At 42.4% G+C, this 27743-nt stretch overlaps 2 protein-coding genes and 2 long non-coding RNA genes across 6 annotated transcripts; 2 read left to right on the top strand and 2 right to left on the bottom strand.

Moving 5' to 3' along the window:
- Positions 1-1404: 1404 nt before the first annotated feature.
- On the bottom strand, positions 1405-19531 carry LOC106752217 (putative sodium-coupled neutral amino acid transporter 11). Of its 3 annotated transcripts, XM_014633757.1 has the most exons (8): positions 15742-19531; positions 14946-15087; positions 12938-12991; positions 10209-10302; positions 9048-9257; positions 8686-8938; positions 6859-7207; positions 1405-6758 (listed from the first exon to the last, which is right to left on the bottom strand). In XM_014633757.1, the coding sequence occupies exons 2-8, from the start codon at positions 15018-15020 to the stop codon at positions 6288-6290; spliced, it is 1506 nt and encodes a 501-aa protein (XP_014489243.1). In that variant the 5' UTR covers positions 15021-15087; positions 15742-19531; the 3' UTR covers positions 1405-6287. The 3 variants fall into 3 exon arrangements, with proteins under 3 accessions (XP_014489243.1, XP_014489242.1, XP_014489244.1); XM_014633756.1 differs by lacking the exon at positions 15742-19531 and having other exon boundaries at positions 14946-15712; XM_014633758.1 differs by lacking the exons at positions 12938-12991; positions 15742-19531 and having other exon boundaries at positions 6288-6758; positions 14946-15020.
- LOC106752216 (mitogen-activated protein kinase kinase kinase 7-like) lies at positions 19531-27743 on the bottom strand. Its single transcript, XM_014633755.1, has 10 exons — positions 27593-27743; positions 27145-27510; positions 26565-26790; positions 26368-26485; positions 25948-26277; positions 25190-25302; positions 24631-25064; positions 24358-24460; positions 20506-20759; positions 19531-19701 (listed from the first exon to the last, which is right to left on the bottom strand). The coding sequence occupies exons 2-10, from the start codon at positions 27220-27222 to the stop codon at positions 19531-19533; spliced, it is 1827 nt and encodes a 608-aa protein (XP_014489241.1). The 5' UTR covers positions 27223-27510; positions 27593-27743.
- Positions 21083-24773, top strand: LOC106752220. The gene is made up of 3 exons (XR_001375130.1): positions 21083-22639; positions 24406-24485; positions 24682-24773. It is a non-coding gene; the product is annotated as an uncharacterized LOC106752220 (long non-coding RNA).
- Positions 24906-26409, top strand: LOC106752219. Its single transcript, XR_001375129.1, has 3 exons — positions 24906-24997; positions 25208-25336; positions 26329-26409. It is a non-coding gene; the product is annotated as an uncharacterized LOC106752219 (long non-coding RNA).

Genomic DNA, 27743 nt, shown 5'->3' with positions numbered 1-27743 from the left:
CGCGTCGGCGAATCGCACTCCGTGAATTACAGGTGTGAAATCGCGGGTGAAGTAAGTTCGAGGCGATATATCGAGGGGAGAGTTTAACGTCCCGCGCTGTGCTTAACCGACGCTTTCTCCGCGGGAACTCAAGCACGGCATGCGCACATGGGCATTTCTAATCACTTTCGCTCTTACTCTTGCCCCCGTCGCCCGACTGTCCGGGTGAAATCGCGCGGCAAAATCGCCCGACCGGGTGAAACTGACCAGAATATCACCCCGAGCCCATAAATAAGTCTTAAGGATGTTCTATGAATATCGTATCTCGCGCGGCACAGACTTCCAAGGGACGTCTTAAAGACATCCTGCGTCCTAGTCCACATTAGTTGCTTCAAGCCCTAAACCTTGATAACAAAAATTGGATGTATTATATTTTGCTGCGCTTATACGGGTGTCCCCGCGTGGTATCGAATAAACGTACACGGTCGGTGGCGAGCCTGTTACTTCGCGCGTATATTTGGCTCGAGATACGACCGTGTCTCTTGATCCTGTAGCGGTCACACAACCTTCTCCTAGCCATGGTCACCGTTGCTTGACTTCGATAATCGAACAGGAATTTCCAGTGCCAATAAACTCTGAGGAAATTTCATGGATTATGCTTGTAAAATCGAACCGGATTTGCTTATACACTAGTGGCATACTTCGTTAGCCGGCGTTAAGCCAGCTGTACACGATATGGCAAATGTAGGCGAATGTTGGCAATTATTGTATATAATTATGTAAAATATATTATTTATGTTATATTATGTTATATTATTGACACATGTAACATCATCGTGTATGTTATATTCTCCCAATATACGTGATCGATATAAATTGCTAACGTTCGCCAACATTTGCCACATTGGCTTTGTACTGGCCATTGTTGGCTATCGTTGGCCAATGTTGAGCCAATGTAACGCTAATGAAGTGTGTTACTGAGGTAATATATTCTTATATCGATCAAAAGTTGTAATGGCATATTTGTTGGCGAGTATTGGAGACAATGCAACAATATCTAACATCGACAGATATTGATATAATATACACTATATATATGGATATATTCTGTACATAGTTACATATGAAGAATATATGGATATATTCTGTACATAATTACATATGAAGAATTTTTTAACGGACGAATATATGCGTGTCCGAGATACGATATACGAGAAATGTATAAGTTTTCAGAATATATCCACAGTATGTTCAGTATGAAAATAATATATGTAAATGATATTACTTGTGTTGTCTGAGCTACCCACCGTAGATGATCGATAATAGGAGGACGGGGGGTGAGAGGAGGTGCGTGCTCGCAGATCGAGTCGCATTGATCATAAATTCCGTCTTATTTGTGATCTCGCGAAATAAACTTGAGTAACATCATCATCATCATATATTTATGTGTAGCGTAGCATTGCGGGTATGCACGCACGTGTGCGCCACGTGCGAGATCGCGGAGGAGCCCGCGAATTGCACCCCCCTTGTAAAACGCGTAACTATCACAGAATAAATATGGTCGGAAAACCCGCGAAGATTCGGTAACCCGCGAGATCGCCATTTCACCAAGCACCGACTCTTATACGCACACAGCTTTCGTTTGCTCGCAGGTACATACGCGCGCACACACATACACACATTAGCGCACACCTCAGCACGCACACACACCCGGACACGCGTCCTTCTTTCCTTCCTTCCTTCCTTTTTTCATACGATTGCCGCTTTGGTTCGCTTTGGCACACTTAGAGCATTATCGGAACTCGACATAGATTCACACTTTTCTGGCTTTACGTCTCCCTCGTAAAATATATACGCGCATAATTATCGCCGAATATAATGCTTGGAAGAAGCAAGTAAGCAGAGATCCGCATCGGTTGTCGCATCGCGCGCGCGTTATGGAGCATTTACGAAAACAAGTAAAAACCTCGTGAAAACAATATCGTGAAGAGAAAAGCAAACACCGTAAAAACGATATCACAGGGGAAGTCGTGCTTAGAGTCTTTTTGCTTCTAGACGTCGCAGATTGTGCGTTTGTGCAACGCGTCATCCCACGAGAGCGGAAGATAAATCGGAAATCTCTCTCTCTCTCTCTCTCTCTCTCGGCACGATTACCTAATTACAAGAACAACATATACATACGTGCAGCTCTCTTCTTGTCTCGGATATCCTGTATCGTATTTACATGCACACGTGTTTACGCGTTTGATATCTAAATCAATAACAGTTATCTTAGTGTTATTTTATTAGAGCGAGTAACGACCGTAGAGAACAACCATAGAACTCACAACCACGTACTACTTATCGAACCATTATACGTCATTATGAGCGTGTATTTGAAGATCAGAGTAGGAACTTGAACCAAGCAAGTTTTAATTAAAGACACGATGTCACGGTGGTTTTCCCTTGTAAGAAAATATATATATATATATGTGTGTATATTTACGTATTTGGATTTTTCTTACGCTCTCGTGACGTAACAGCCACTTGTAACTTAAAGTTTACATTTTAACGGAATGTGTACAAATTTCTTTCTCTCGGCTGGCTCAACGAGACACATGTTTTTCTTCTATACGGGCAATCACCGGCAAAACTACGGGAAAGTGTGTGCGTGATAGCGTGATTGATCGAACACGCGCTAGTCAAACGTGAATGTATGCGTTGCGTATACCTGTACTTTGCGGAAGAAGAGGAGCCACGGAGTGTGTTCATTTAATGTCCTTTTGATGTTTATCTGAAGAAGTTTCCCGGAAGTTTCAGAATTTAGAAATAAATGTTCAAGATGTCGTGCGGTCAGTCACAAACAAAGTTGCAGCACCTTTCTTCTCGTAAGTTTCGAAACGCATCCCGTGTCCAGTAGGAAAATTGGTTTTTCATTTAATTCTCGGAGAATACATTTTCCTATTGAATATGAGATGTATTGTGAAACACATCGGAAGAAAAATGTTGCAACCTTCTTCTTGTGACCATACATTGTCGTAAGTCACAAATTAATATTTTTATGACTGGAAAAAATTAATATTTAATATTAATTAATATTTATTATTAATATTTCTGTGATTGAAAGAAGAAAGAACTAGCTTTTGCAGATTAGCTTGGAGAATTTTTAGATGTAGTTTTTAGATGTATGATTGGAAACTCGAAGAAAAATTAATGCTATATCTCTCGTTTCTTTCTAAAGTACAGATATATATTTGTGCATATACGCATATTTCATCGAATATAAGTATATGCACTATTCTGTCCTTCTGTCTCATCGTCGTTCATTACATTCGTCGTGTATTTGCGGACGAGAAACGTCACGTTTTCGAGACAAAAGGCTGTTTCGATACACATCTCAACTTTATAGTTTCTTATCTTAAATATAGGCATTATCTTTCTTTCTCTATTCATATTCATCAAATATACGCAAGTACACAGGTAAACGTATTTGATTCTTCTTCTTATATACTATAGGTACGCGAACGTGCGCGATAAATACTTTCTTTATACGTGGTCTTTGATTCGTGTTAATTATGTAAAGCGTCATTTAGGAAGCGGAAATTGACTTTCGCCCCGTGATTGTGCCGTTTTCACTATAGCTTTTGACATTTTGATTCTTTATATATTCCTTGGCCTTTCCCCTTCCTCTCCTTCCAAATTCAAAAAATAGTCCCGTTTATTCAAAATCTTCCATAAAACATTAATCAACCGAACTTTTTTAACGAAGAATATGGAATCCGAATGATGATTGTACCAGCGCGTAAGATACTTATGCAATCATTCTCTCGCTGCTTTAATCTACTGTATTCATTTTGATTTTGTCCTCATTGCGAAACAATACGTTGAACTCCTTAAAACTTGCTTGTGTTGTGCAACTAGATAATCTTAAGTGCAGAGAGTTTTACGTTCGTAAAAGTATTCTAAAAATGAATAACGTCTTTCTCTTGCCCTGTTTTTCTTGTAAGAGATCAAATGTAATGCGCGTGGAAAATGTAAGCAAGACGCGACTAGAAATTTAAGCAAAATCAGGCATGGAGGCGGTTCAGTTGTCAAAAATAATGAAAAGCGTGAGCTTCATTCTTGAAAAAGTAAGAAAATAGTGAATCTGCCTTAAAAAAAAAAGAAGTGAATAAAAAGGAAGTCTTTTTTCAAATAATTTGTACGTTAAAGAATAAATTATCCGTTATACCATTCTTCTGAAAGATTAAAAACATTCACCTTATAATGGAAGTCAGACAGATCGTGGACAGTCCATTTCACTACGTAATTTGAAGAAAATATAATCAGTTGTGCTGATGCCGGTTAGTCTGCTTTTCTAATAAACCTGATAATAATAGCTTAAAAATAAAATCATGTGCTTTCTGTACGTAATTTTCCTTCATATGAGTTCTCTTTATGAACATTGTGTTTTCAAAATCTCACCGTTACTTTTTATTTCCTTTGAATTTCTTGCTTTGTCTTTAAAGAAGCTATAGTTACTGAACACGTGATTTCTTGTGATCGAGTTTTCCTGAAAGAGCTCCAATAGAGTAGGAAGACAAAAAAAGTGATAAAAGCGAGTTTTTTCTGTGATGTGAAAAAACTGATGTTTCTAAATAAGTGAAAAAACCGATAGGAAAATTGAATCGCTCCAATGCCTGTTTAGATAAAACGTGACACCACGCGACGCGACGCCAACTCATCGATAGTAATTTCATTCGTCCTGCGCGAATGTTTGAACAAATATGTATCTCTTAATCTCTTTCGACGTTCAATTATATTAGTCCCTTATTAAGAGAAAATACAAACATTGTGTGTACGTGTGTGTAGGTGTACGTACGTTATATGTCATGTACATACACATATACATATATATTTATATATCTTCGTTTATAAACCATTTGTCTGTCGTTTTTTTTTCTTTAAAAATATAATGAGATTTTAGCTCACGCGCGTTCTATACGTTAACGATCTACTCACAATTATCTCTAATCACAAGACTACTACTCTTTAAAATTCACGCATTCCGTAACTACGGAAGTCCCCACCCCCTGTTAATTCCGCTCCCGGAATTTCATTCGAGAGGCGGGAACTCTGCATTCGCTATATATTTCATATCTAATAATAATAATTATTATATCGCAAGTTTTTTCAATAATCAGATTGGTACGTTAAAATTCTCTCTAACGATGTGCGTCGCAGAAAAATCAATTAGCCACTTTCACTTTATACGTGTATATATATATATATATACACATACCGATCCCTAAGCTCATTGCAGACGCAAATTGCTGAATTTGCGTGTGATAAACATCGATCTGGGTCACTCGGTTAAGTGGCGGAACGAGCAATCGCGTATCTATCGCCGATCTTCGGATTTCTCGCTCGTGAGCCGCGAATCCTATATTGTTTTCACTGCTTCCTCAATTATATCGTAACAAGCGTGCGTTCGAGACAAATTTCCAACGATGTGGTGCGTGGTGACGTTCGAAGGAAAAAAACGGTTTAACATAACTACATATTCCTCGGGTCGCTGACACAGAACCCAGTATCATTCTCTGTAAATTCGCGTGTCCCGCGCAGGAGTAGCGATTCTACACGGATCTTTTTTCACTCGGATCTAATTTCTCTCACGAAGAACAACGCAGTGGTAAACAACACCTAACGAATGTGTAGTCTCGAGTGTACATACACACACACACATTTATTTCGAAACCTGTTCTCGCCCTCGGTGTCAACAGGACGTCTTCGTAACGTGAAAAACCTATTTGTCAATACACGCTACACGATGTAGGATAACCACTACTCTCCTTAGAACCGGTTTTCGAATAGTTTTAGTACGGCCGTCACTTTCCACGTCGCAGTCGTGATTCCTTCGTGTATTTGAACGGTGCATTCTGTCACAGAATAAAATCCTGCTCTGTCCGGGCGACCTTTTTCTCGGTAGAAACAATGTTTTCCGCACGCAAGCCGGGTATAAAATTCTCGTTTGAGAGCGCGTTTGAAACAATTATACGTATCGAATAGACACTCCGGGCCTCGGAGTAGGTCGGTGTCGAGAGAAAACCCCGGTTTGCCATCGGTATCATTACGTACTATTACCCTACTTTCGCGCATCCTTCATCTCCGAGCGGACGTCACCGATCTTGGCTACTAGTCAATCTTAATTAATTTTCGATTTAAATTAATTCCCCTCCCGTGTGTGTGTACTCGTCTCTTCTGAACTCGCGCCATACTTTCGATCGAGATCTGGCTGACTGACTTACGACTAACTGGAGGAGAGACATCGCGGTCCTCGTCCCGGCGACTTACAAGCCGGACTCCGTGCTGGCGGGAATCAGGTTTGCGGGCGCCGTGGTGATCGTCATCGTCGTCGCGTTTAGCAGTATCGTCGTCGAGTTGCCGACGCAATACGGCATTATCTTGCCGTGGGAGCAGGAGCCGGAGGTGCTGCTGTTGATGATGATCAGTAGCAGGCCCGAGATGGCGGCGAGGATACCAGCGGTCATCAAGCCGAGCGCCGGAAGCTTTTTCGCTGACAAGACGGGCCCTTCCTCGAGCTTGAGATAGCACAGACCGGGGAGGATGTAGGCGAGCGGCACGGCGGCGAGGATACCGTTTAACTCGAGCACGACGCCCAGGCAGTCCGTTAACATCGAGATCAGGTAAGCCACGGATACTATCGTTAGAGTGATCACCAGATACTTGCGATCCGAGTTAGGTATGTACGCCTCGTGTCCCTCCAGCTCGTCCGTGCCTTTGATCGCCGTCATGATCACCTGGAGAAGCGGCAGTTAGTGCTCGGGGGGTTCTCGGTTTAGCCGCTCGGGACGTGTGAAGGGGAAAGAAGGGAAAGCGCGAAACGGAGAGAGAGATTACCTCGCGTGTGACGAAGCACTCGATCGGAAACGTGAGTAATATCGTGCCGCTGAACATGACCCTGGCGAAGTTCATCAGGTCGTCGTTCCAGCAGTAATTCTCCATGAGATCGCCCTGGACGTAGGACGTGAAGGTGGCGTAGCCGACGATCCCGAAGGCCGCGGCGATCAGGAAGGACGTGAAGAGGGACCAATGCGTCACCACGTCCCACTTTTGTTGCGTCGCTCTCTCGATCGAGCCGTAAATCAGGAAGGTATTGTGGTGGCACATGAACGCGAACGCCATTATACCGATCGCCGGAACGACCCCGGGGAAATTGGCGAACCTCCAGCTATCGGTCCGACTGGGGCTGCAATCAATCATGTCCGCGATTACGTAAGCTGTGCCGTTCAGTTATTATTGTTATTTGTCTGACTGACGCGTCCACGATCAATCCTACGCGGGACCTCCGGCAGATTGTAACGTGGTCTCGCGTTTTGCGGAATAATGAGGTGAAGGGAAAATCCCTCAGGTAGATTAGAAAATCACGATGACGTCGAAATGACGAGAGAGATGACTGTGAAAACTTATAATGAGAGAACATTTATTTATTTATTTCGGTGATATTTATGGGATTACGTGACGAAATCTTACATATTTGTGATACTGCAATTATGTGGGTATATTTGAGAAAATACATGTAGAAATATAATCCTTTAAATAAAATTTTGGTAACTGCGCAATTAATTCAAATCATTTCAAAATAATATTCGTGTTAATATAGTATAGGCAAAATAGTAGCGACATGGTAAATCATCTTGGCGAGATATTTACAAAATTAAATTTAGAAGGAAATTACCCATTGATTATAATAAATAATAAATAATAAATATTGTAGGTTTTTCTATTGCTTTTAAATGTTGAAATAATGTATAATGATAATCCCCCAAAAATATCCCAAATTAGATTTGTCTAATTGTGAGCAAATATCGTATTGAAATTTTATTCAGACAAAACCATTGCGTTATATAATATGAATCAAACGCAATTATTACAAAATTTTTCGCCAATTCATGCTATTATGATGATGCCAATGAGAAAGCTAATATTGAAACGATGTCGAAACGTCGTGTTGGATGTTGAAATTAGCTCAATAGCGCTGGCAAGGATAAAAAAACTCGACGTTCGTTTGAGTTTCGAATTATTTTCGAGTTGCTTTTTATAAATTGACATGAATGATAGATAGCCACTTCTATTACTGTTTTACTCAATTTTACTGCTGTAATTCCTGTTTACTGCTGCAACATCCATTTATACGTGAAATTTCGATTCGAGATCGAAATGATTTCAATATGATACTTTTGATCCGATATCGAAATTACTCATCGATTCGATATAGTTTTGACGTTGATTCGCGGAGTCATTTTTTACTCGGAAGAACTAAAAAATTGATGAATTTCTGTAGATTCTTCAAAGTTTCACAGCTCCTACATTAATCGGCAATTAGGAAATTTATCTACGATCGAACCATACGCGCCAATAAAACATTTTCATCGCGATATGTTGAATTCACGCTGTTTTAAATGTTAAAAGTTCGAAATTTAGCTGCTTTTGATGCAAAGAATTGCTCAAAATCAGCTGATTTCGATGTTGAAAATTTCGTGAAACCGTGCCCATCCCTGAATTTCGCATCGACGTCGGATTTCTACCTCTTTTTGATCGGCCAAATTGCGATGTCATTTCGATATTATTTCGACTTCTTACTTCTCACCAGGTATTGTGCGATATTTCCTATCGGAGTTGCCCGCATAAGTGAAATATAATAGTAATTCCTCGGGAAGCACTCACACTACAGCGGACATGGTGTCCATCCGAATGAAGATCGCGAATAGGATGAATGCGACGCAGACCAGCGATAGGAAGGAGATCTTCGCTAACCGCGCTACGTTTCTATAGAGACAAAGCGGAATGGTGACGCCGAAGGTCGCCAACAGGATGACGACTTGTCGGTGCGCCAGGATATTCGTCTCCTGCATGCCCGTCACTCTTATCAGGACCTTGGTCACGGTGTCGCCGACAACGACGTTGTAAGAGACCATGGCTGCAAAATAAAAACGTATCGCGCGACATCATACGTCTGTTCGTTCACAAACGGAAAATGAAAAGCAATTCGGAACGCCGCCGTTCTGGCGAGACGAGGTTTTGCATACCTATGAACGGGTAGACGAACTGCAACGCCGTGAGGATGTAGAAGCCGGCGCGGCCGAAACTCGCCCGCATCAGACCCTGGTAGCTCATCTCGCCGCAGATATGGCCGCTCCGCACCATGAGAATTAGCGAGTAGTCGGTCAACGCCGCCACCAAAATTAACAGGCCGATGCCGAGGCCGAAGCCGGCCTGGTGCAGAGCGTACGGTATTCCTGGAAGAAAATTACCGTCGACTTCTTTTCCGCTCGTTCGTATCATCTTTCACGGGAAACGATTCGACAAATTGCATGCGATGTTGACGAACAACGTCGTACAGGTGGGTAAATCGAACGCGCATTATTTTCCTATATCCCCTTCAGACTGATAGAACGGAAAGCATGAAGAGAAAACTCAATCCGAACCGCAACTGAATAGGGGCCGGATGGAAACTCCGTGAAACAAGAGATGCTGTATCTATTACCGCGACGGAGAATATTAAAACAAAAATCTCATATATAATTATGTACAGGGTTTGGTGAACTTCTTTTTTAAAATTAAGTTACTGACCTGTACAATTAATTTAGTTAAGCTGAAAGTAAAAAAACGGAAACTAACTAATTAAAAGTTTAGTTAAAATTAAATTAACTTATTAAAGTTAAAATTGAATTGTGCAAAACTATATATATATATAATTTAGAAGAAAAATAGTTAAGTTAGGTTTATATATAGTCTCGCAAAACTAATTACTAACTTAAGTTACTTTATCCAACCTTGATCATATATATAAAGTTTTGAATAAAGAAATAGTTTTGCCTGAGTCGCGTGAACATTTTCAGCTACGTTAAAACTCGGTTAAAATAATCGAGTTTTTCCCCAGCCAGCGGAAAATTCGGCTACAGCAACGGAATTATTTTATCCGCGCATAGAAAATAAATCTGAATTCCTACAACTGAATAGAAACCAGATGAAACTTGGTAACGAGAAATGATATCTTTGTCAGCACGACTGAAAACATTCGCGTGAACATTCAGCTGCGTTTCGCAATCGAGTTTTTTCTCTTACAATCGTGTTTTCGTTCGGTCCGTGGGCAACGGAAAATTCAATTACACCGACGAATTGTTTTTTTCCGCGTGATTAAGAAGAAACGCAAATTCATATCACGCCACAACCTCGCTTGTATTTACCGATAACACCGCTGCCGATGATGGAATTGATGAAATTGAAACTTGCCAGTGGCAGACTGCTGAATTTGCCAGACTCCTCCTCCTCCTCCTCCTCCTACGGCAACACACGAATTACTGTATGAGCACGACAGACGGTAACGTGTAATTAGTTTCATGAAGCAAAGCTAATTATAATTACGCCGCATGTTCTCGCACGAATATATTCCGCACTCGTATATTTCTATATATAATATAACCAATAAACATCAAATATTGAATCAATCTTTTAAAACATTGATTCTGGGTTTTATCAACATTTTGACATAATATTTTATAAATATTTTTAAACTGCTATTCGGTAATATAATATTCCTAAATATTAAATTATTTTTATATTAAAATTATTAAAACTATTTTTAATATGGGTCAAATATTGTTAACCGTGACATTGTATATGATATTAAGAACTACATATTTGAAGACATTACGTGTTACAAAACATCACTATAATAACGTTGTGTTAACGGTTTTTTGTTTACCGGATAATATGCGTGTGTACTTTTATAGCATTAAAAATATTAACGGAGCGCATATGAGCGAAGAATATTCGCCGAGCGAATATGCCGCGTCGTTCGGAGGCTCACAGCTTGTTTATAAATTCAGCTGTCAAGCCGCTCGGAACGAGCGGTTACACCGCGACCGCGTGTACGGTAGCCAGCGGAATAATTCGGTGCGATACCAGCGAGCAAAAGGGCGACGGCGATAAAAGCGAGTGCTGCTCGGCCGGCGCAAAGCGAAACGATAGCGCACGTGCTAAGCCGCTTGTTAGGCCAATGATTGTGCAAATTGGCGAATATCGAAAGAGCATCGCCCGTTGACCGTTGAAACAACAGAGAGTGCTGGGAACGTCAATAGGCCAACTATCGAGGTCGCACGTTGATCTATTACGCTTAATCCGCCGACACGACATACGTCTGCCGTTTTTGTGAATTAGAATGAACACAGCGACTGCGTTAATTAATCGTTCGTCGCTAACTGAGCCCCAAGAGACTGCAATTCGCGACAGAAGTCGGAACGCGGGCTTCTACTCGCTGCAAGGAAAAAGAATTGGCATCAATTCGAGATCCATGTTCTCATAAGCGAGAATACATAATTTTCATTGAGAGGAAAAATATTGGATACAGAAGAATGATATCTTTAAACGGATGTAATTAAAAGAGCGACTACAGAATGTCGCAGAATAACCGCATGTAGCACCGGAAGATTCTTGGTACCGAACGAAGTCATTTTTCGTTTATTAAAATTTTGTTCAATGATAGTTTTTAAATAAGAGCTATTTTAAGTTATCGAATTAGCGTGTTAAGTTGCGCATAAGTCAAGAACGAAACCACGAAATATCGTGGATGTAAATTGTTTCTATTCTATCTTACTAAAGATTTTATTACGAAACTGTATTTATCTGTATTCATCACTATTTTAAATAAAACTTATTTATATAAATCATTTGTACAAATTCTATCGACCTTTTTCAAACTTTACAGAAAAGTATTACTAGCTACGATAAATGGGCTAGTGATACATTGTTGCTACCCGAGTAACAAAATTTATCACTGGCCAATTTATCACGGCCAACAATATTTTTCCATAAAGGAATACCACAAATATTTTTAAAAGGTTGGAAAAATATTTTGTATACAAAATTATTTGTATGTCGTTTATGTATATTATTTTATTATTTATTGTTATTTTATTATTTTATTATTTGTATTTATCCTTTTAGTGGCACCGGTAAGAAATTATTTCATATTAAATAAATATTATTTGAATTTACCGTTATTTCGAATAAAACTTATTTGATACGAAAGAATTCTTTATCAATATCACTGAAACAACAAATAAAGTAATATGCTTAAACGACGAACAGATAATTTTTATACGAAATGTTGTTCCAACGTTTTAAAAATATTTGTGGTTTTGAGAAAGATCAGTAGAATATATAATTATATAAATTATTTATACAAATAATTAAATCTCATTTAAAAACTATCATTCGGGCGAAATTTCGGTAAACAAAAGGTTGTTTTGTTTGTTACGAAAAATCCCCCCACTCTGCATGCGGCTATTCTGGGACACTCTGTATGTAGAATTTCTCAAGATATAAGATTACCTATTCTTGCTTATACAGAGTGTCTCGAAATTTCAGTACGCGAAGTGTACAGGGAGATTTTTTATACCAACTAGAAATAACTTTTTCCTTCACCAACATTGTGTTCAATAGAATCCGAGAAACAAGCAATTGAAGAAATAAGAAAATTTTTCGCGAGCTAAACCTTAAGCAAACAAATGAGTAGCAAAATTATCTTTCTCAGTTAATTCCAAGTAGACTTTACTCGAACAGAATTTTAATCGAAGATTTAGCTTCGAAGATGTGTTATGTCGACAATTGAGAAGTTTATAAATAATGCTTATAAATAATGACCTTCGACATTTTCATCAAAGATAAAGTTATTTCTTCCAGTATGAAAAATCTCCCTTACACTCCGCGTGCGAGAACTTTCGGGCATCCTGTAGATGAGAATATGAGTCTTGATTTGATACAATTTTTTCTATATCGAGAAAAACATTCGGCGGATTAAAATTCAATATTCCGCCAGAGAGGAATCTGTCCTAAATTCTATCGTGAGTTGCAGAACGTTCAAAGCGAGCGTGAGAATGATAAGAGTGAGCAAAACAAGAACTGTAATTCTTACCCCGACCAGTCTTCTCATGTCATCGTAAGATTCCTCCGAACCGAGGCTACCGCCCTGTCGAAGTTTCGGAATGTTGAGTGACAATCGAGTGGCAATCGTGTGCGGTACAATTGCGAAGCATGATTGAGTATTTTCACACACACACACGACATCGCATCGTCGAAGAGTTTAACGCACGATCCGATCCGATTCTCGTTTGTTTAACGCACTGTACGTGGGTGTTCCGGCACCCACACGAGCATCTTTACTGACAGTTTTAGACGGATGTGAGTTCCTTGTGGAAGAATGCAATCAAGAGACCGTCTGAGAGGAATCACGAGGGCGAACGTATCGGAGAAAAAATGTCATCGCGGACTTTTCTCGTAATAGAGTTACAACTGATGAAAGAACGTTTCTTTTTAGCACGAGAGATAAATCCTTTGAGTCTGCGGAATATATTAATGAGAGAATATTAAAATTACTTCATATATGTAATTAAGCATATTCCATTGATACTATTGGCAACATTTCTAGAAAGTTTGATATGGAAGACGTTGACTTAGCGCGTGAGAAAGAGAAACTCGCAAGCGATCATACTTTGCGATTTGCGCGATTAAACGGCGAGAGTCGGACGGATCGCGAAGATCGGCAAGAACCGAGTTCTTTTCCCCGTGTTTAAACCGCGAATGAAGAGCGAGGATCTTGCAGAGGGATTAGGATTAACGAGGTGGACGAAAGTGGAACGGAGCTGCGGAAACTTTCCCACAGTATTTATACCCGCTCGAAACTGTACGCGTTCACATCCTGGAAATACGGATCCTTGTGCGCACCCAATAGACAGAGATGCTCAACATAGTGTGCAAACATTTAATGTATGCTTTGTGACGTCATTGCAACAGCGTGTGTTTAAAATATACTTGTTTGTTTTTAAAAATATTCACTTATTACATCATAATTTTAATCGAAGTATTGATTTCATATTATTGCAATAATTCCAGGTTAATTGCATAAAATAAACAGCAATATTTCTGGTATTAGAATATCGCCACAATTTTTCACAGCATCAGATGGTCTTTTGCATACCGACAAAATGCTTGTTGTATGAAGGACGCATCTTGAGTTACACCGCAAAATATATCAGAGATATAATCAGATATCTTTATGCCTGCAATTTCAAGCTGTATCTGAGAAAAAGACATCTCTGCCACATTTGCATATGACTGTGGCCGATATTAAGATCTTACATCGTTTGGATATCTCCGTGATATCTTGATATTTCTTTAAATGTGCGATATTTCGATATTCAGATATTTTCCAGATATCTCGACTGTTCCTGATATATTCGACTGTGTGGGCACACTGGGGTCATTATGGACCACAGTCGACTCATATTTTCTTTGCGTTCTTCTTTATATTTTCGGCAAAATAAAATATCTTGATGAAAAAAGAAAACATTCACGATCGTTCCTTTACGTAATTCCATTCTGCAGACTTCCAAATATATTCATGATTTTTTACACATTCTTGTCAGTACTTTTGCAAACTTTAAATAAGCGAGGACACAAATGACCTCAGTGTGCCAGATTAAGGTGTGCCAAGAGATATCTGCACGATTAGAGTTAACGTTCTTATGCTGGTCACGATGCAGAGACAATATACTGAAATATGTCTGTCTGGGCACGTTAAAACAACCTGGAAGTTATGCGACGGACGAGCTCTCGACGTGCACCAGGTGTTATCCCGTCGGCGGCGATGCACGCGAGATTCGCTCGTTTCCCGAACATTTCCTCGCTTCCGACAGTACGAGTTCCGGAGGGATAAACGGTGCAAATTGAACGGAGAGAAAGAGAGATCAAACATACAATCAAAACATTCTTCAACACAATTAATCTGTCACGGACGCTCGTCGCGAGTGCCACGACAGTATCACGCGGAAGTGGCGAGGAACCGGAAACCGAAGGCAAGGCCGAGACGTCGAGTCGGTCTCGACCACGTCCCGTCGCTCTCGCTCGAGTAGCACTTTACTCACGTCCTCGAAGTTCTTCTTCGCCGCCTCCAGGATGTAGCTCTTCTCGTTGACATCGTCGGACGCGGCGTGGGCCATCCTGCTCCGTCTTCGGTGTCGGAGGTCGTCGCAAGTCGTACTCGCGCGCCAAGAGAGGTCGGTCTAACTAACGGGGAGAAATGACAAGTGCGAAAAAACGTGCGGAACTTAAAGGGAGGAAACGAGTGAGTGAGTGAGTGAGTGAGTGAGTGAAAGAGAGAGAGAGAGAGAGAATGTATGTGTGTGTGAGAGAGAGAGAGAGAGAAGGAGAGAGCGGCTCGGGCAGGTCCGTGGGACGTCTGAAGTTCCGGCCTATCTTCTGCCCCTTCCTCTACGGCTTTTCACTCCCGTCCTTCCCCTCTGCGACTATCTGCGTTCTCTCTCTCTCTCTCTTTCTCTCTTTCGCTGCTCCCCTCGCGTTTTCTCTCTCCCTCTGTTGAACGGGCGCTCGGGCACGCGTGCGCATATATTTTCAGTTTCGCCAATTTCTCCCGTCTCCATGCCTCTCGCTCTATCGTGGAACCCGGCCGTTCTCCAACCCCTATTTCTCGTCCTCTCTCTCTCTCTCTCCCCCCGGCGCACTGGGTCGCCGGATTGGCGACCGACCGACGTTCGTACTTCTCTCTTGCTCGCTCACCCTTTCGCTATCCCCCTCTCTCTCTCTCTCTCTGCCGTCAATGTACACCCACGTACGCGCGACCTATTCTCACCGCGACCCTTTTCTCTCTCTCTCTCTCTCTCTCTCACACACCCCCTCTTCTCATTCATTATATCGTCCTACCCTCGTCGTTCCCTTTTCCCTCTTCCTCTCCTCCCCTCCGGCTGGGCGACCGACCAACCAACCGCGCGTCCCATTTTCCTTTCCATTTCACGTGTCTTCGTTCCCTCGAAGCGTCGAAGTGCGTGCGACCAGGAGTTTATTGATTCCTGCGGTCGCATATATCTCCTCTCGAGACCCCTCCCCCCGTCGTGCGACTCCCCGCGTTATGCGTACTGCACACATTCCGTTGCATTACTTACGAGGCGCGTAAGCGCGCGCACTCCTCCTCCAGCTTGAATCGTTACGCGCGCTCGTGGGTGTTTACGTTCTCGTCATCACATACGTCGCTACGTAAACTCGCCCGGATAAAAACGCGTAATGATCATTGGTTATCACAATGTGTGATTGTCGTACTATGATTTCGACTTAATTGACCCTTTTAAGGATCACCACGTGATTAGTGTGAATACAAGATGTACAAAAATGAGCAAATGACGTGCGAATATACATTCTTGATATGATTTTGACTGATGCTCTTGGATATTTAGATGTATTTCGATGACATCGTGACGTAAGTGATGTCTTGTTAAAAAAAAACCAGATGGGAATCCACATAGGAAATTCATGTGGAATTCCACAGTCGCCCCTGGGAACTCGACGCGGAACCTCGACCCAAGTTTTAGATAACAATCTATATGAATCTCTATATGGATTTTCACACCCCCCTCTGGATTTCTATATGGATTCTAATATCTTATATATGGATTCGTACGAGGGTTTCCGTGGGAACCCACGTGAAAATTTTTAATGAAAGGAGGGGGGAGGAGTGAGCAGCATATGCGCACGTATTTGCACGCATTTTTGGGATGATCGATCTGTTCTCTTTCTAGCTGAATTTACGCACACTGAAGCGTGAGAATCTCACATGTACGCTTCATAAGCTTCAATGTGCATGTACATTTCTTGAACTGGTTCAGCCGAAAAGAACAGACCACGTACGTTACGTCAATATATGAACGCACGTTGAGCGCTACATGACATCTCATTTTACTATCTGGGCGTATATTGACGGCTTACCTGAAGAAAGAAATTATCATATTAAGCGGGGTCTACAATGAGAATTTAAGCTCAGAGTCTTAAGAAATTGGCCAATCACAGTCGAATGTGAGGAGAACAATCGACTGTGATTGGTCAATTTTGTAAAGGTTAGAGCTTAAAGCATCCATCAGCACTTGTAGGCCAGGACTTATTATTCTTCGTAGCTTTTGACCCCGAACGACGTAAAGGAGCGTCCGGAAAAAAAACATCGGCGAGTCTCACGTGCAAGACACTTCTCGAAAGAAATTGTATTTACATTTTTACATTACATCTCGCATATTCATGTGTGTCCCTTAGGCATACGAACTCCCGAAGAAAGACTTTCGTCAGGAAACTGTGTCGCGGAGCGCACAATCGTAACTACGCAATCGTTTGCTACGCTTACCGCGAGATATCGGGATTTCCCGTCGAGATCTGCACGATCGTCGACGAACGCTAATACGGGTCGAGACGGACAAAACAAGGGAGTCAGAAGGGAGTTTCTTCAGGAAACGTAACAGAAATGTTTCACCGTTCGACCGACAAGATAGTCCGCTCGTGTAAATCCGATGTCGATGCCTAAGCGCCTCGTATGCGCTTGATTCTACCTAAAAAAAAACATCTTCGATACTAACACTTCGCACAAATTTATTACGGACGATAATGATTAAAACGCGTCGAATCTGAAGCAGCTGTTTTGCGTTTTGTTCCTTCGAATTCAAGATCGCGGACGCTAGCTTCACCGTTGATCACACACTTGATCAGCACAACGACTCAAACAACTGCCTTTACAATTCATTAGAACCTAGAACAAAGTGTATTCGCACTCAGGCAGAGAACAAGGTAGTTATTTACAATACGTAGACAATTGCACATTAACGAAGCGGTAAAGTTAACAAGAACGAATTTCAATCGTTCAAACCATCGTTCGTCTAGCAACATCGTTGGATTAAGAGTAACAAAATTCGGCGAGTTCAACCACAAGCTGTGTCTCTGATTCACACAATCAATCCGTTTGGATAGACACAAATGCACGCCGCGTATATCACACAGAAATAACATATATAGGCTGGCTTAAAAGCCCGGAAAAATGACGAATCATCTCCGAAACGATTGGTTTTATGGAATAACGTTTGAAACGAAGGTGTTCAAAAAATTATACTAGATAATAATGTCTTTGTGATCTTGAAGTGACTTTGAGATGGTTTGTCAAGATGACTTTATTGAAAACCCTTAAATGGATACCATTTTTTATTACAGATTTTAATAACTAATGTCGATACCTTTACGAAACATTATGATGATATCCAATTTACATCTTTAATTCAGAAGCTGGAAGAGTTAAATGATGACCTGCCGCCAACATCAGCGTTACCTGATGGACACCGTGAGGAGGTTGCTTGGTTAGATGCAGCTCTAAAAAGAATCGATCACACAATCGGACTTTGTATGATCCGAGAAAACCTCCCCGCAGTGCTGTTGGTAAGTCAACATTTAACTCTTCTAACTTCTGAACTAAAGATCCAAATTAGATACTATTATAGTCTTTTGAAAGATGAAAAGATCGCGACGCCAGTTATCAAAACAAGTAATAAAAAGTGGGGGAGTATTCATTTAAGTTTTTTAAACGTCATCTTGACATATCATTTCAAGGTCACAGGGACAACTAATGTAATTTTCTGAATACTGCAAGTATTGTCTGAAACATCTTATAAAACCAATTATTTCGGAGATAATTGGCCGTTTCCGGACTTTCGAACCGCCCTGTGTGATTCGCAAAATCGAAGAGCTCATTTTCAAAAACCGTCTTAAAATTCGTCGTTTTAAAAAGTGAGGACAATATGTAACAAAGCCGAGGAAAGTTTGGAAAAGCCTTGTGACGTGTGACTTTCTCGGAAACGCAGGTTCGGAATAAGCCCGGAAATGAGCTCCTCAATTGCTCACTCATGCTTTTTGATAATTGCTCAGTATCTGCATTTTATTATCGAATATCCTCCTTCTCTCTTTTCTCCATGTTCGATATCAAACAAAAGAAAACAAATATGAGTGCAAACTACTTTTCATTCGATATGCGACGCAGTCAAATAGTTAAAAATCCACTCGCTAGGCAACTTGAACAGCAAGAAAGGATTACGTATCAAAAGATGTGCCTTTTCATGTCGAGATGCAAATGAAATTCGACAAATCATCGTGAATCATCGTCGAGGCGACTAGATTACATCGTTCGTTCGAGGAATGCATCCCGAGACTTTCCAGCTAAAGTATCTCCGCGGAGAGCGTTCAACGACGCGTATCACTGACACGCGCGCGCTTTGAACCTTCCATTATTGTCGTGTGAATTTTCACCGGCGAACCAAGGAGAGACAGTGAGATGGCAATAAGAACAAGAATGAGAAATGCGAAACCGTGAAAAGAATCCTGCAGAAAAAAAGACCCCTAATGAAAGGCGTATTTTTATGACGTGCGTTATGCGTGACTGCGCCTCCTGCGTCGCTGATTCGAAGCACCCGTGAAATCGAGGGTCGGAAATCATTCGCGAATCACTCTTCTCATGCCTTCTCGCTCGATCGCTCGGTCGATAGTCGGCGAGGTCAACTTAAAAAAACGATCGGAATTTTATTCCGCGTCCGCGCGTTACATCGCAGCATCATCGCAGGCCGGCCGGCGAGCGCGCAGCGTAACGCAAGCGTATCATCCTCGGTCGAGACTCTCAGACACCGTGTAAGCCACATCTCAGGAAAGCCTCGACGGGTCCTGACGCGGTACCCGCACCCAGCCGTTGTTCCCGGAAACGGCAGGCGCTATCATCGGCGCGTTGGCGTTCGTCAGTGCCCCGTTGACCCTTTGATCCTTCATGATTTGCAACTGCCGCTTCAGATTGCGGCACAACTTCACCAGGGATTCCTACAAGTTGTAGCGCCTGTGTGAGTTGCAATATCTACTGAGAGTCGGAAGCTCCTTATATTTAATTAGACGCCGGTTTAATTAGACCGCCACGCCACTTACTATTTTAATAACGAAAATAGGGATAATTGTTTTAACTATTTTATAGAGATATTAAATGAAAATATTATTCGTGTGCAATATATGATAAACTTAAAAAAATATGATATTAATACTGATGTACTAAAAAAAAAGAAAAAAAAACATTGCATATTTATTATAAAATAATCAAATTTACACATATATTTCGTGATATTTTGAAAAACAATCCATATATAATTGTGTGGTTGTTATTATATTAATGTTCCTTCTTTTTTTTGTAATTATATTATTTTTATATTAGCTTTTTTTTCTTAAAACCTTTGTACATAACAAATGTTAAGTCGTAACCGTATTATATAACAAATGTTTAGTCGTAACCGTAAGTCTGTAGAAAAAATTGACCAATCGCAGTGGATTATTCTTCAACGCAAAGAGAATACCTGATCATTAACTGTGATTGGTCAATTTTCTTATGAATTTACGATTACGACGAAAAATTTCTTATGCGTAAAGGCTTTTATCCAGAATATTTTGCAACATTATACATCGTGATTTCTATAATGTACGCTCGAAACTAGCCGAGCAGTCTAAGTGTTAAGTGGTATCCAAGGAACGATCTTAAGCCTTCCCACCCCGCATTAGATTCGATCTCGATTCCCGGGACAGACGGGAAGATGAATACAAAGACAAGGAGCGGGTGAAGAATGTTTTTTTTTTTCAAACCTTCTCGTCCTCCAGTTTGCGCAGCTCCTGCTGTTGCTTGAGGCTGTCGAGGCTCAGGTTCTTCAGCATCTCGTTCTTGTACTTGCTCAAGAACGCTATCTCCGTTTGGACCTTCAAGTACTCCTGCGCTATCTGCTTGTGCTCCTCGAAGATCTCGCGCGAGCGTTCGCACGTGTAGTCGGGCGTGAGCGGCCTCAGGTCGGCATCCAGGAGGCGGCACACATTGCCCAGGTCTTCGCTCGTGGTGCTGCTACCTGCGACATCGAGTTGCAAGGATCAATCATGAGAGACGTTTAACACATTACACACGACGCACGCTCTCCGTATTGCGCTCTAGTGAATTATTCGCCTTGAGTTCGCGAATGTAGTCGCGAGACCTGCAGTTCGGGGTGCAAGCACTACCCTCTCTGCTCTTCCAAGAGAACGCGTATTCTCTCTCGTTTTCTCTCGAACGATTTCGTCCTCGCGAGACCTAACGAATACCAACTAAATCTAACGAAGTCTACTAACGCAGTAGGACCCAGCAGCGCTTGAGGGTGTCGGTGCCGACGATCTCCGGGTAGTCGTCGCACATGTCGGACACCGTAGTAGCTGCCGCTCGCGCGAGCCGTAGTTACTTTCGACGACGACGTGAGCCACGACTATCCTTCGCGTACCGATCCTGCTGACGGCATTATCTCTTCCTTCCTTCCTACCAGACTCGGCACTTGTTCATACAAAAACTCTCTCCCGCCCTTTCTCTCTTTCTCGGCGAGGTGGTCTCCTTAGATGCAGAAACGGCGGCGACAGCAGCGATAGCCAGGAATCAGCCCTGGGATCTTTGAGAAGGTGCGAGCGACTCTCTCAGGAGATCGCCGGCTGTTCAAGTGGAATGATCCGGGAATGGAATCCGCGTTGCAGGGGGATCAATTCCCGGTCGATCGATCGATGTCCTCGATAATTCGAGTCGAGCTCGTATTGCGCGCTTGGCGACCTAATCGGCGGGAGGTGCTCCTCCGTAGGGAGTCGGCTCTCTACTAAACAAACGTGCGTCTATATTGGAGATGCTGACTCAGCCACACCTGCTTCTAAATACCCCCCACCCGCCGGACGGAAAGGAACGCCGCGGCGTATACACGAGCCAAGAACAAAACGCGCTCTCCGCCTTGATTCATCCTCGAGAATCTCGTGCCTGATTTTTATTTCGTCTCCTTTCGTCGGTCGTCCTCTCTCTCTCTCTCTCGTTTTCTCATCTCCCGCTCCTCACCGAATAGCCTTATCTTCTCCTTCCCCTCCTCCTCTTTCTTCCTCTTCTTCTTCTTCCACCACCTCCTCTAATGCTCCTCCACTATTCGGTCTCTCTCTCTCTCTCTCTCTCTCTCTCTCTCTCTCTCCTCTTCATCGTCCTCCCATCGCCATCGCTGCTGCCCGCCGTCCTCTTCGTCTGCCGCAACGTGCCAATCAAAAGCGAGTCACACGTCCTACCGATTAGTCGTCAGTTAAATTTAGTGCACGCGCACATCGCGCGGCTATTGCGGCTGCTGTACGGGCCCTTTGCCAGGGTAACACCGGCTAAACTCCGTCTCTCGATCGACGAACCCTCGATGAATATAGCGTGTGAACCTCATAACGACCTTTCCCACCGTCTCATCGGCGATCCCGCGTCGTCCAGCAGGCGATCATTTATTCGCCTAACGGGGATTCGCCACGCGCGAAAATACATCACTATCGGAAGAAAGATTATTACTTTCGCTTTTCTCACACACACACGCACACACACATACTCTCTCGCGCATACAGCGACACGCGTCGCGGGGGCGTCGAGCGTCAACGCGAGCTTCGCGCGAAGATCCTCGCGATTCTCGAGATATTGCAGGAACGAGTGAAACGGCACATGTGGTGCGGCATGCGCAACCGAGCAGGACGGAGCTGATCGCTCGCGCTGATATTAAACCGCTCCACTCTTTCGCTGTTCCGGCGCGCGGCAGAACAATCGCTAAATTGTGCTTTTACGGCGATTACGCTGATTCCGCGTTCGCAGAAACGCGTATTATGAGCAATGCGGCGTGACGGAGACGCAAGAGAGCGAGCGAGCGAGCGAGAGAAAGAGAGAGAGAGAGAGAGAGAGAGGAGATGCGGTCGAGGAAGGCGCCCGGTGAGTCAGCAGTGCTTAGTATTCTAGGCCGAAAATAATCTACTTCGTGTACCACAAAGCGCTGCTCTGTAAGCTCAAAACGCGCGCTCGCGTGTTGAAGCCCGAAGCGCGAAGGCATTGTGTCCATTAAAATCCACGTTATCCGACATATTAGTCATGCACGTTCGCCACCCTCTCGTGGAACTGCTCGTCAGAATCTTTCCTTTTTTTTTTCTTCTTTTCTTTGCCTTCTCCTTCCACCGCTAATCGATCATCGTCGATGACGAGTCAGACACATCGTCATATGTGCTGACATCTCTCTCGCTAATCAAATACAAGAGACAATACGGTGTTATGTACAACGGATTAGATTACGAATACGTATTTCGGTATAATCGGAAGAGTTACAATCAGAGAGTTTAGAAAACGCAAGTTTTCTCGATGTTTCGACTCGCTCGGCGCTTCAGTTGTCTTTATATGACGCAATGTCATTTCGGTACGTCCCGTTGACTTCTGCGATGGCCGTTTAAGGACATAAAACATAGACAACTCTTCGTTCGTTGATATTCCTGGCAGCGTGCCTTCAGCGAGAAGGAGAAAGAGAGAGAGGAGAGGCCGAGAGAGAGAGAGAGAGGCTGGTCTCGCACAGGCAGCCAGTTTGGTGCCACAGCCTCCTTGCGATCTTTTTTCGGCACCTGTTCTCAGAAAGGGTCGCGCGCGAGTATTTATTCAAATATACATTTCGCGAAAATTCCCTGATCCGCGAATAAATAAAAGGTCCAGTCACGCCTTTTGTAATGCGTGATATTTACACTGGGATTTTTATAAGATGAAAGAGCGTATCGCACACGATAGTTTCCCTCGCGAAATATCCAGACACAGTGTCCAAAATCGGGACATAAAGTGGGGGTTTACAGTGAAACTTGAAGCTTTAAGCCATAAAAAATTGACCAGTCACGGTCGAATTATAGAAGAATAATAAATTTTGATTCATCAATTTTTTACGGCTTGCAGCTTAAATTCTCATTGTAGACCCCTCCTCCCCCCTCGCTTAGAACGTTTTTAAGACGTTTTAAGCGGTGGCTACAATAAGAATTCAAGGCGTAAGATACAAGTTTTAAGTCTTGAATCTTGAGAAATTGACCAATCACAACCGATTATTCCCCCCGTATTCGACTGTCAATTTCTTAAAACTTAAACACCTATTGTAGACCGGGACTTAGCACATGTCTATAATCTTGCTTTAAGACGTAAGTCATAAGCAAATTGATCAATCACGATCGATTATTCTTTCAATAGACGCCCGTGATTAATCAATTTGATAACTGCTTACGTCTTAAAGCAAGGCTGTAGACACGGGGTTAAGCAGTAAGAAAATTGACCAATTACAGTAAATTATTCATCGATCGTAAGGAGAATAGTCGACTATGATTGGTCAATTTTCTTACCGAGGTATTATTGCTTACGTTTTGTATGTGCAGTGGCCCTGATCTTAGAATGGTCGCGTACTTAAATACAACACGAAATGTAACGCGAATGGTCGTATGGATGACAAATGTCCTCCATTTTAAATTGGCATTTTCAATAAAAAAAAAAAGAACGAACTTCTCGTATCAAAATTGATTTTAGACATTGTACTATCCGAGTTACGCGCTAAATCGACGACTAACACTCGCGTCTCCGCACATTCATTGCCAGCATCATTAGACACTTCAAATTCTCACGACTCACGTACTTACTTTGTTGAATGTTTTTCTTCGTTTTCGGCATCATTTTGTCTAAGCCAGCCATGTTACGAATCTCCCAGGACGAATCGGACGAGCTCGGCAAGTCCCAAGCATTCTGCGCATAGAGAGGACATTTTAAGGTATTTTTTTAGATATCTAATGACATAAAGATACAACGATGTGTGCGGAATAATCGCATAAGAAGACGCGATACAAAATATCAGTCACGTGCGAAATATTTATTTATAGTAAAAAACAAGATCACTTAATAACAGAATTACCAACCGGATCGCATTCCACGTGCAATGGGGCGAAATTGTAGTTTTTGTGTTGCAGCGCAGCGAATTTCTCGTCACGTGCCGTCGGTGCCGCCGCGCTTTGCAGGATCGACGGTTTGGCGTAGTCTAAATTACCGTCCGTGGCTCCGGGATAATGCTTGTTCGGAACCGGACACTCGTTAGGTGCTCGTTGAAATCCTAAATTATTTTGTCGGGCTGGGAAATTCGTCGTCGGCACGTCGAATGGCGACGTGTGACGCAAAGGACAAACCGACGAATTCTCCCCGTTGGAACATCCGTCGACTTTCTCCACGGTCTTTGGAATTGTGTGAATAGTGCCGTTCGCAACAGAGCCATTCACTCGAGAGTCTAAGGTACTGGCCATATCTAATGTATCTTCCTTCGAGGTCTCATTTTCATCTACATAGTCAGACTCACTACCTGCAATACGTGGTATACACCGTGTACCGACGCGCATATTACCTTCTGAGCGGGTGACGCGCTCTGTTGCGCGTTATATAATCGCGTATTAAATATATATATATATATACATATATCATACATACTTAAGGAATACTCGACAGGTTCTAAATGGTGGCTGAAAAATTCCGACAGCTCGGTCATTATCCTCACCACCTCGTCCATAGACGGTCTTTCTTCAGGTGCTTTCTGCCAACATCTGTCGTGAGAGTTAGCAATGTTGAGCGGAGATGGTACGAATGAAAACTATATATCAATATTAATGTGATTTTTCGTTTATCAATGTCAATTATGTAGTTTCTAAGTGAATATTCTGTCATACATATAATACAAATATTGGTATAAATTTTATATAATTTTATACTGTCCCAATATAAGGAGAATATCTAAATATCTTAGGGGCCTAAACACGGAGACTTTAAAAAATGAAAAAAAAATTACCGTAAAGGAATTTTTCTTTCATGATATTCCTCATTCGAAACCATTCAAATTGTAAACATTTCTGTAAATATTTCTCGTATCATTAAGAGCAAAAGGGATATTTAAATGTTCTTGTGCTGGGACACCTTGTATATTAACAAGGAAATATATATATATATATATGGAAAACTGGGCTCCGTCTTTCGGAAAAGACGTTAAGCCATTGGTCCACGCACAGTCGGTAATCACTCTGTGAAATCTCACGTTTTATGAAAAATACTCGCCAACACAATGGCAAGCGCGGCGCTTTAAATGCCAAAATTCCTTCCAAGTAAAATTGGAAGAGGCTATGTCCAGCAGTGGGCGAAACAAGGCTGATGATGATACATATCGGTAATATTATTTCTCTTTATAATTGTCTCACCTAGTCATAAGATCTTCGATCGGTTTCGGGCATCCTTCTATCAAAGGAGGCCTCTGTCCTACATGAACAGCCCACATTATCCTAAAGGCTGAAGCACCAATATCATCAAAGGGTTTTTTGCGTGTTAAGACCTCCCACAAAATGATACCCCAACTAAATACATCGCACTTCTCTGTATACCTAGATCCTTCAAACACTTCTGGCGCCATCCATGCGGCCGAGCCTTTATTATTAGTCATATACGTGTTTAAGTCACAGGCCGTGCCGAAGTCGCAAATTTTAAGCATTTGTCCACCCATAACTAACAACAGATTAGGTGGCTTTAGATCTCTGCGGAGTAAAATCCATTAAAACTGTCCTCTTCTCTCCCTCATTTCTCAGGTATAAAGAGACGTTGTTGTTGCACTAAGCTTGCCTTACCTGTGTATCAATGGTTTTGGCTTCATATTATGAAGATACGCAACACCACGCGCACACTGGAGGGCCCAACTCATGGCATGACTAGTGGTATAATGCGGCTGAGGATTGCAATGTAATACTATACACACAAAGAAAAGATTTTAGAAGTACAATTAACTTGTGTGGTTAGAAGAAACAAGGAATATATCGCTCATTACCATTGTACAATGATCCACCTTCTGCGTATTCCATCACCAAGCACACCGGATTCTTAGTACACGCGCCGTACAACTTAACGATATTGGGATGGGCGACTCGGGACAGCTGTCTAACTTCCACGGTGAAGGCCTTTCTCTCTCCTTCCGAATTTATGTGTTTCACAGCAACGTCCTGCCCCCTCCATTTCCCTTTCCACACAACCCCGAAGGAACCTTTGCCGACTACCTGTAAGTAGGTGATAAACAGGTGTGGGAACACAACTCAACCGTACGTCCAAAGTAGGCGTTTGTACAGCTTAAAGTGAACGACTGTGTGAATGAAAAACGAGCGTCAACCAGAAGCGAGCGGTCTTCTGATAATATTGCATTCCTTTACTCGAGGATAGTTGCTTTCATACATTTGAGGTTATCTTGCCGATGCATCGATTACCGTTTCGAGAAAACAAGATCGGACCGGTCCGGTTCGTGAAAATAGTTAGCGGAGGGAACATCAAACGTTGAGATGCGGCTTGTGAACGTCGGCAAAACGCCGTGCGCGAGGCGAACGAGAGGGAAGCAATGCGAACGTAAGGAGAACTACCTGCTCTGTCTCGATCTCATTATAGTCGATTTCCTCAACGAACTGCTGCTGATGGCCGATCATCTCTTTGCACGCCATCGCACACAGTCCACGTCACATGATTTTCAGGGCACATTTGAGGCTTCGCGCGCGCGAGTGTTTACTCAAATTGGCATCAAACAACCTCGCAAATCGCCATCTTCCGAATCCGCTCGGAGGGCATCACGGCTGATAATCTCGTTGGCGAAGAGCGAAGCGTCCCTGTCTGCGATGTGTCNCCCCCCCCGCCCCGGTGTCTCCGGATTCAAGCTTGAAAAGCTTATTCGATTCGTCGTTGGGCCGTGTTATTTGAAACGAAAAATCTCTCCGATCGGCCGTTCGGTCGCGCTATTTCAAAATAAAAACGCCGTCTGACTCGTTGTGTCGTACTACTTGTGAGAGGTCCTCTGAAAGCTGCCGATAAACGTACCGCTTGAAAGCGACGAGGCTTTATCGCTCGCTGTTGAGCACCGCTCGAAAACGAAAATCCGTCGGTTTCACTGTCAAATCGTTCTGTTTGACAATAAAAGGTAAGTCCAACTTGTTGTCGAGTCGAATCACGAACTCGACTTTTCTTCATG

This window comes from Dinoponera quadriceps, unplaced genomic scaffold (assembly GCF_001313825.1).
Source record: "Dinoponera quadriceps isolate SergipeBrazil2010 unplaced genomic scaffold, ASM131382v1 scaffold479, whole genome shotgun sequence".
NCBI classification, from domain to species: domain Eukaryota; kingdom Metazoa; phylum Arthropoda; class Insecta; order Hymenoptera; family Formicidae; genus Dinoponera; species Dinoponera quadriceps.
The sequence above is the reverse complement of the archived record's forward strand: the minus strand, read 5'-3'. Positions and strand labels throughout refer to the sequence as shown.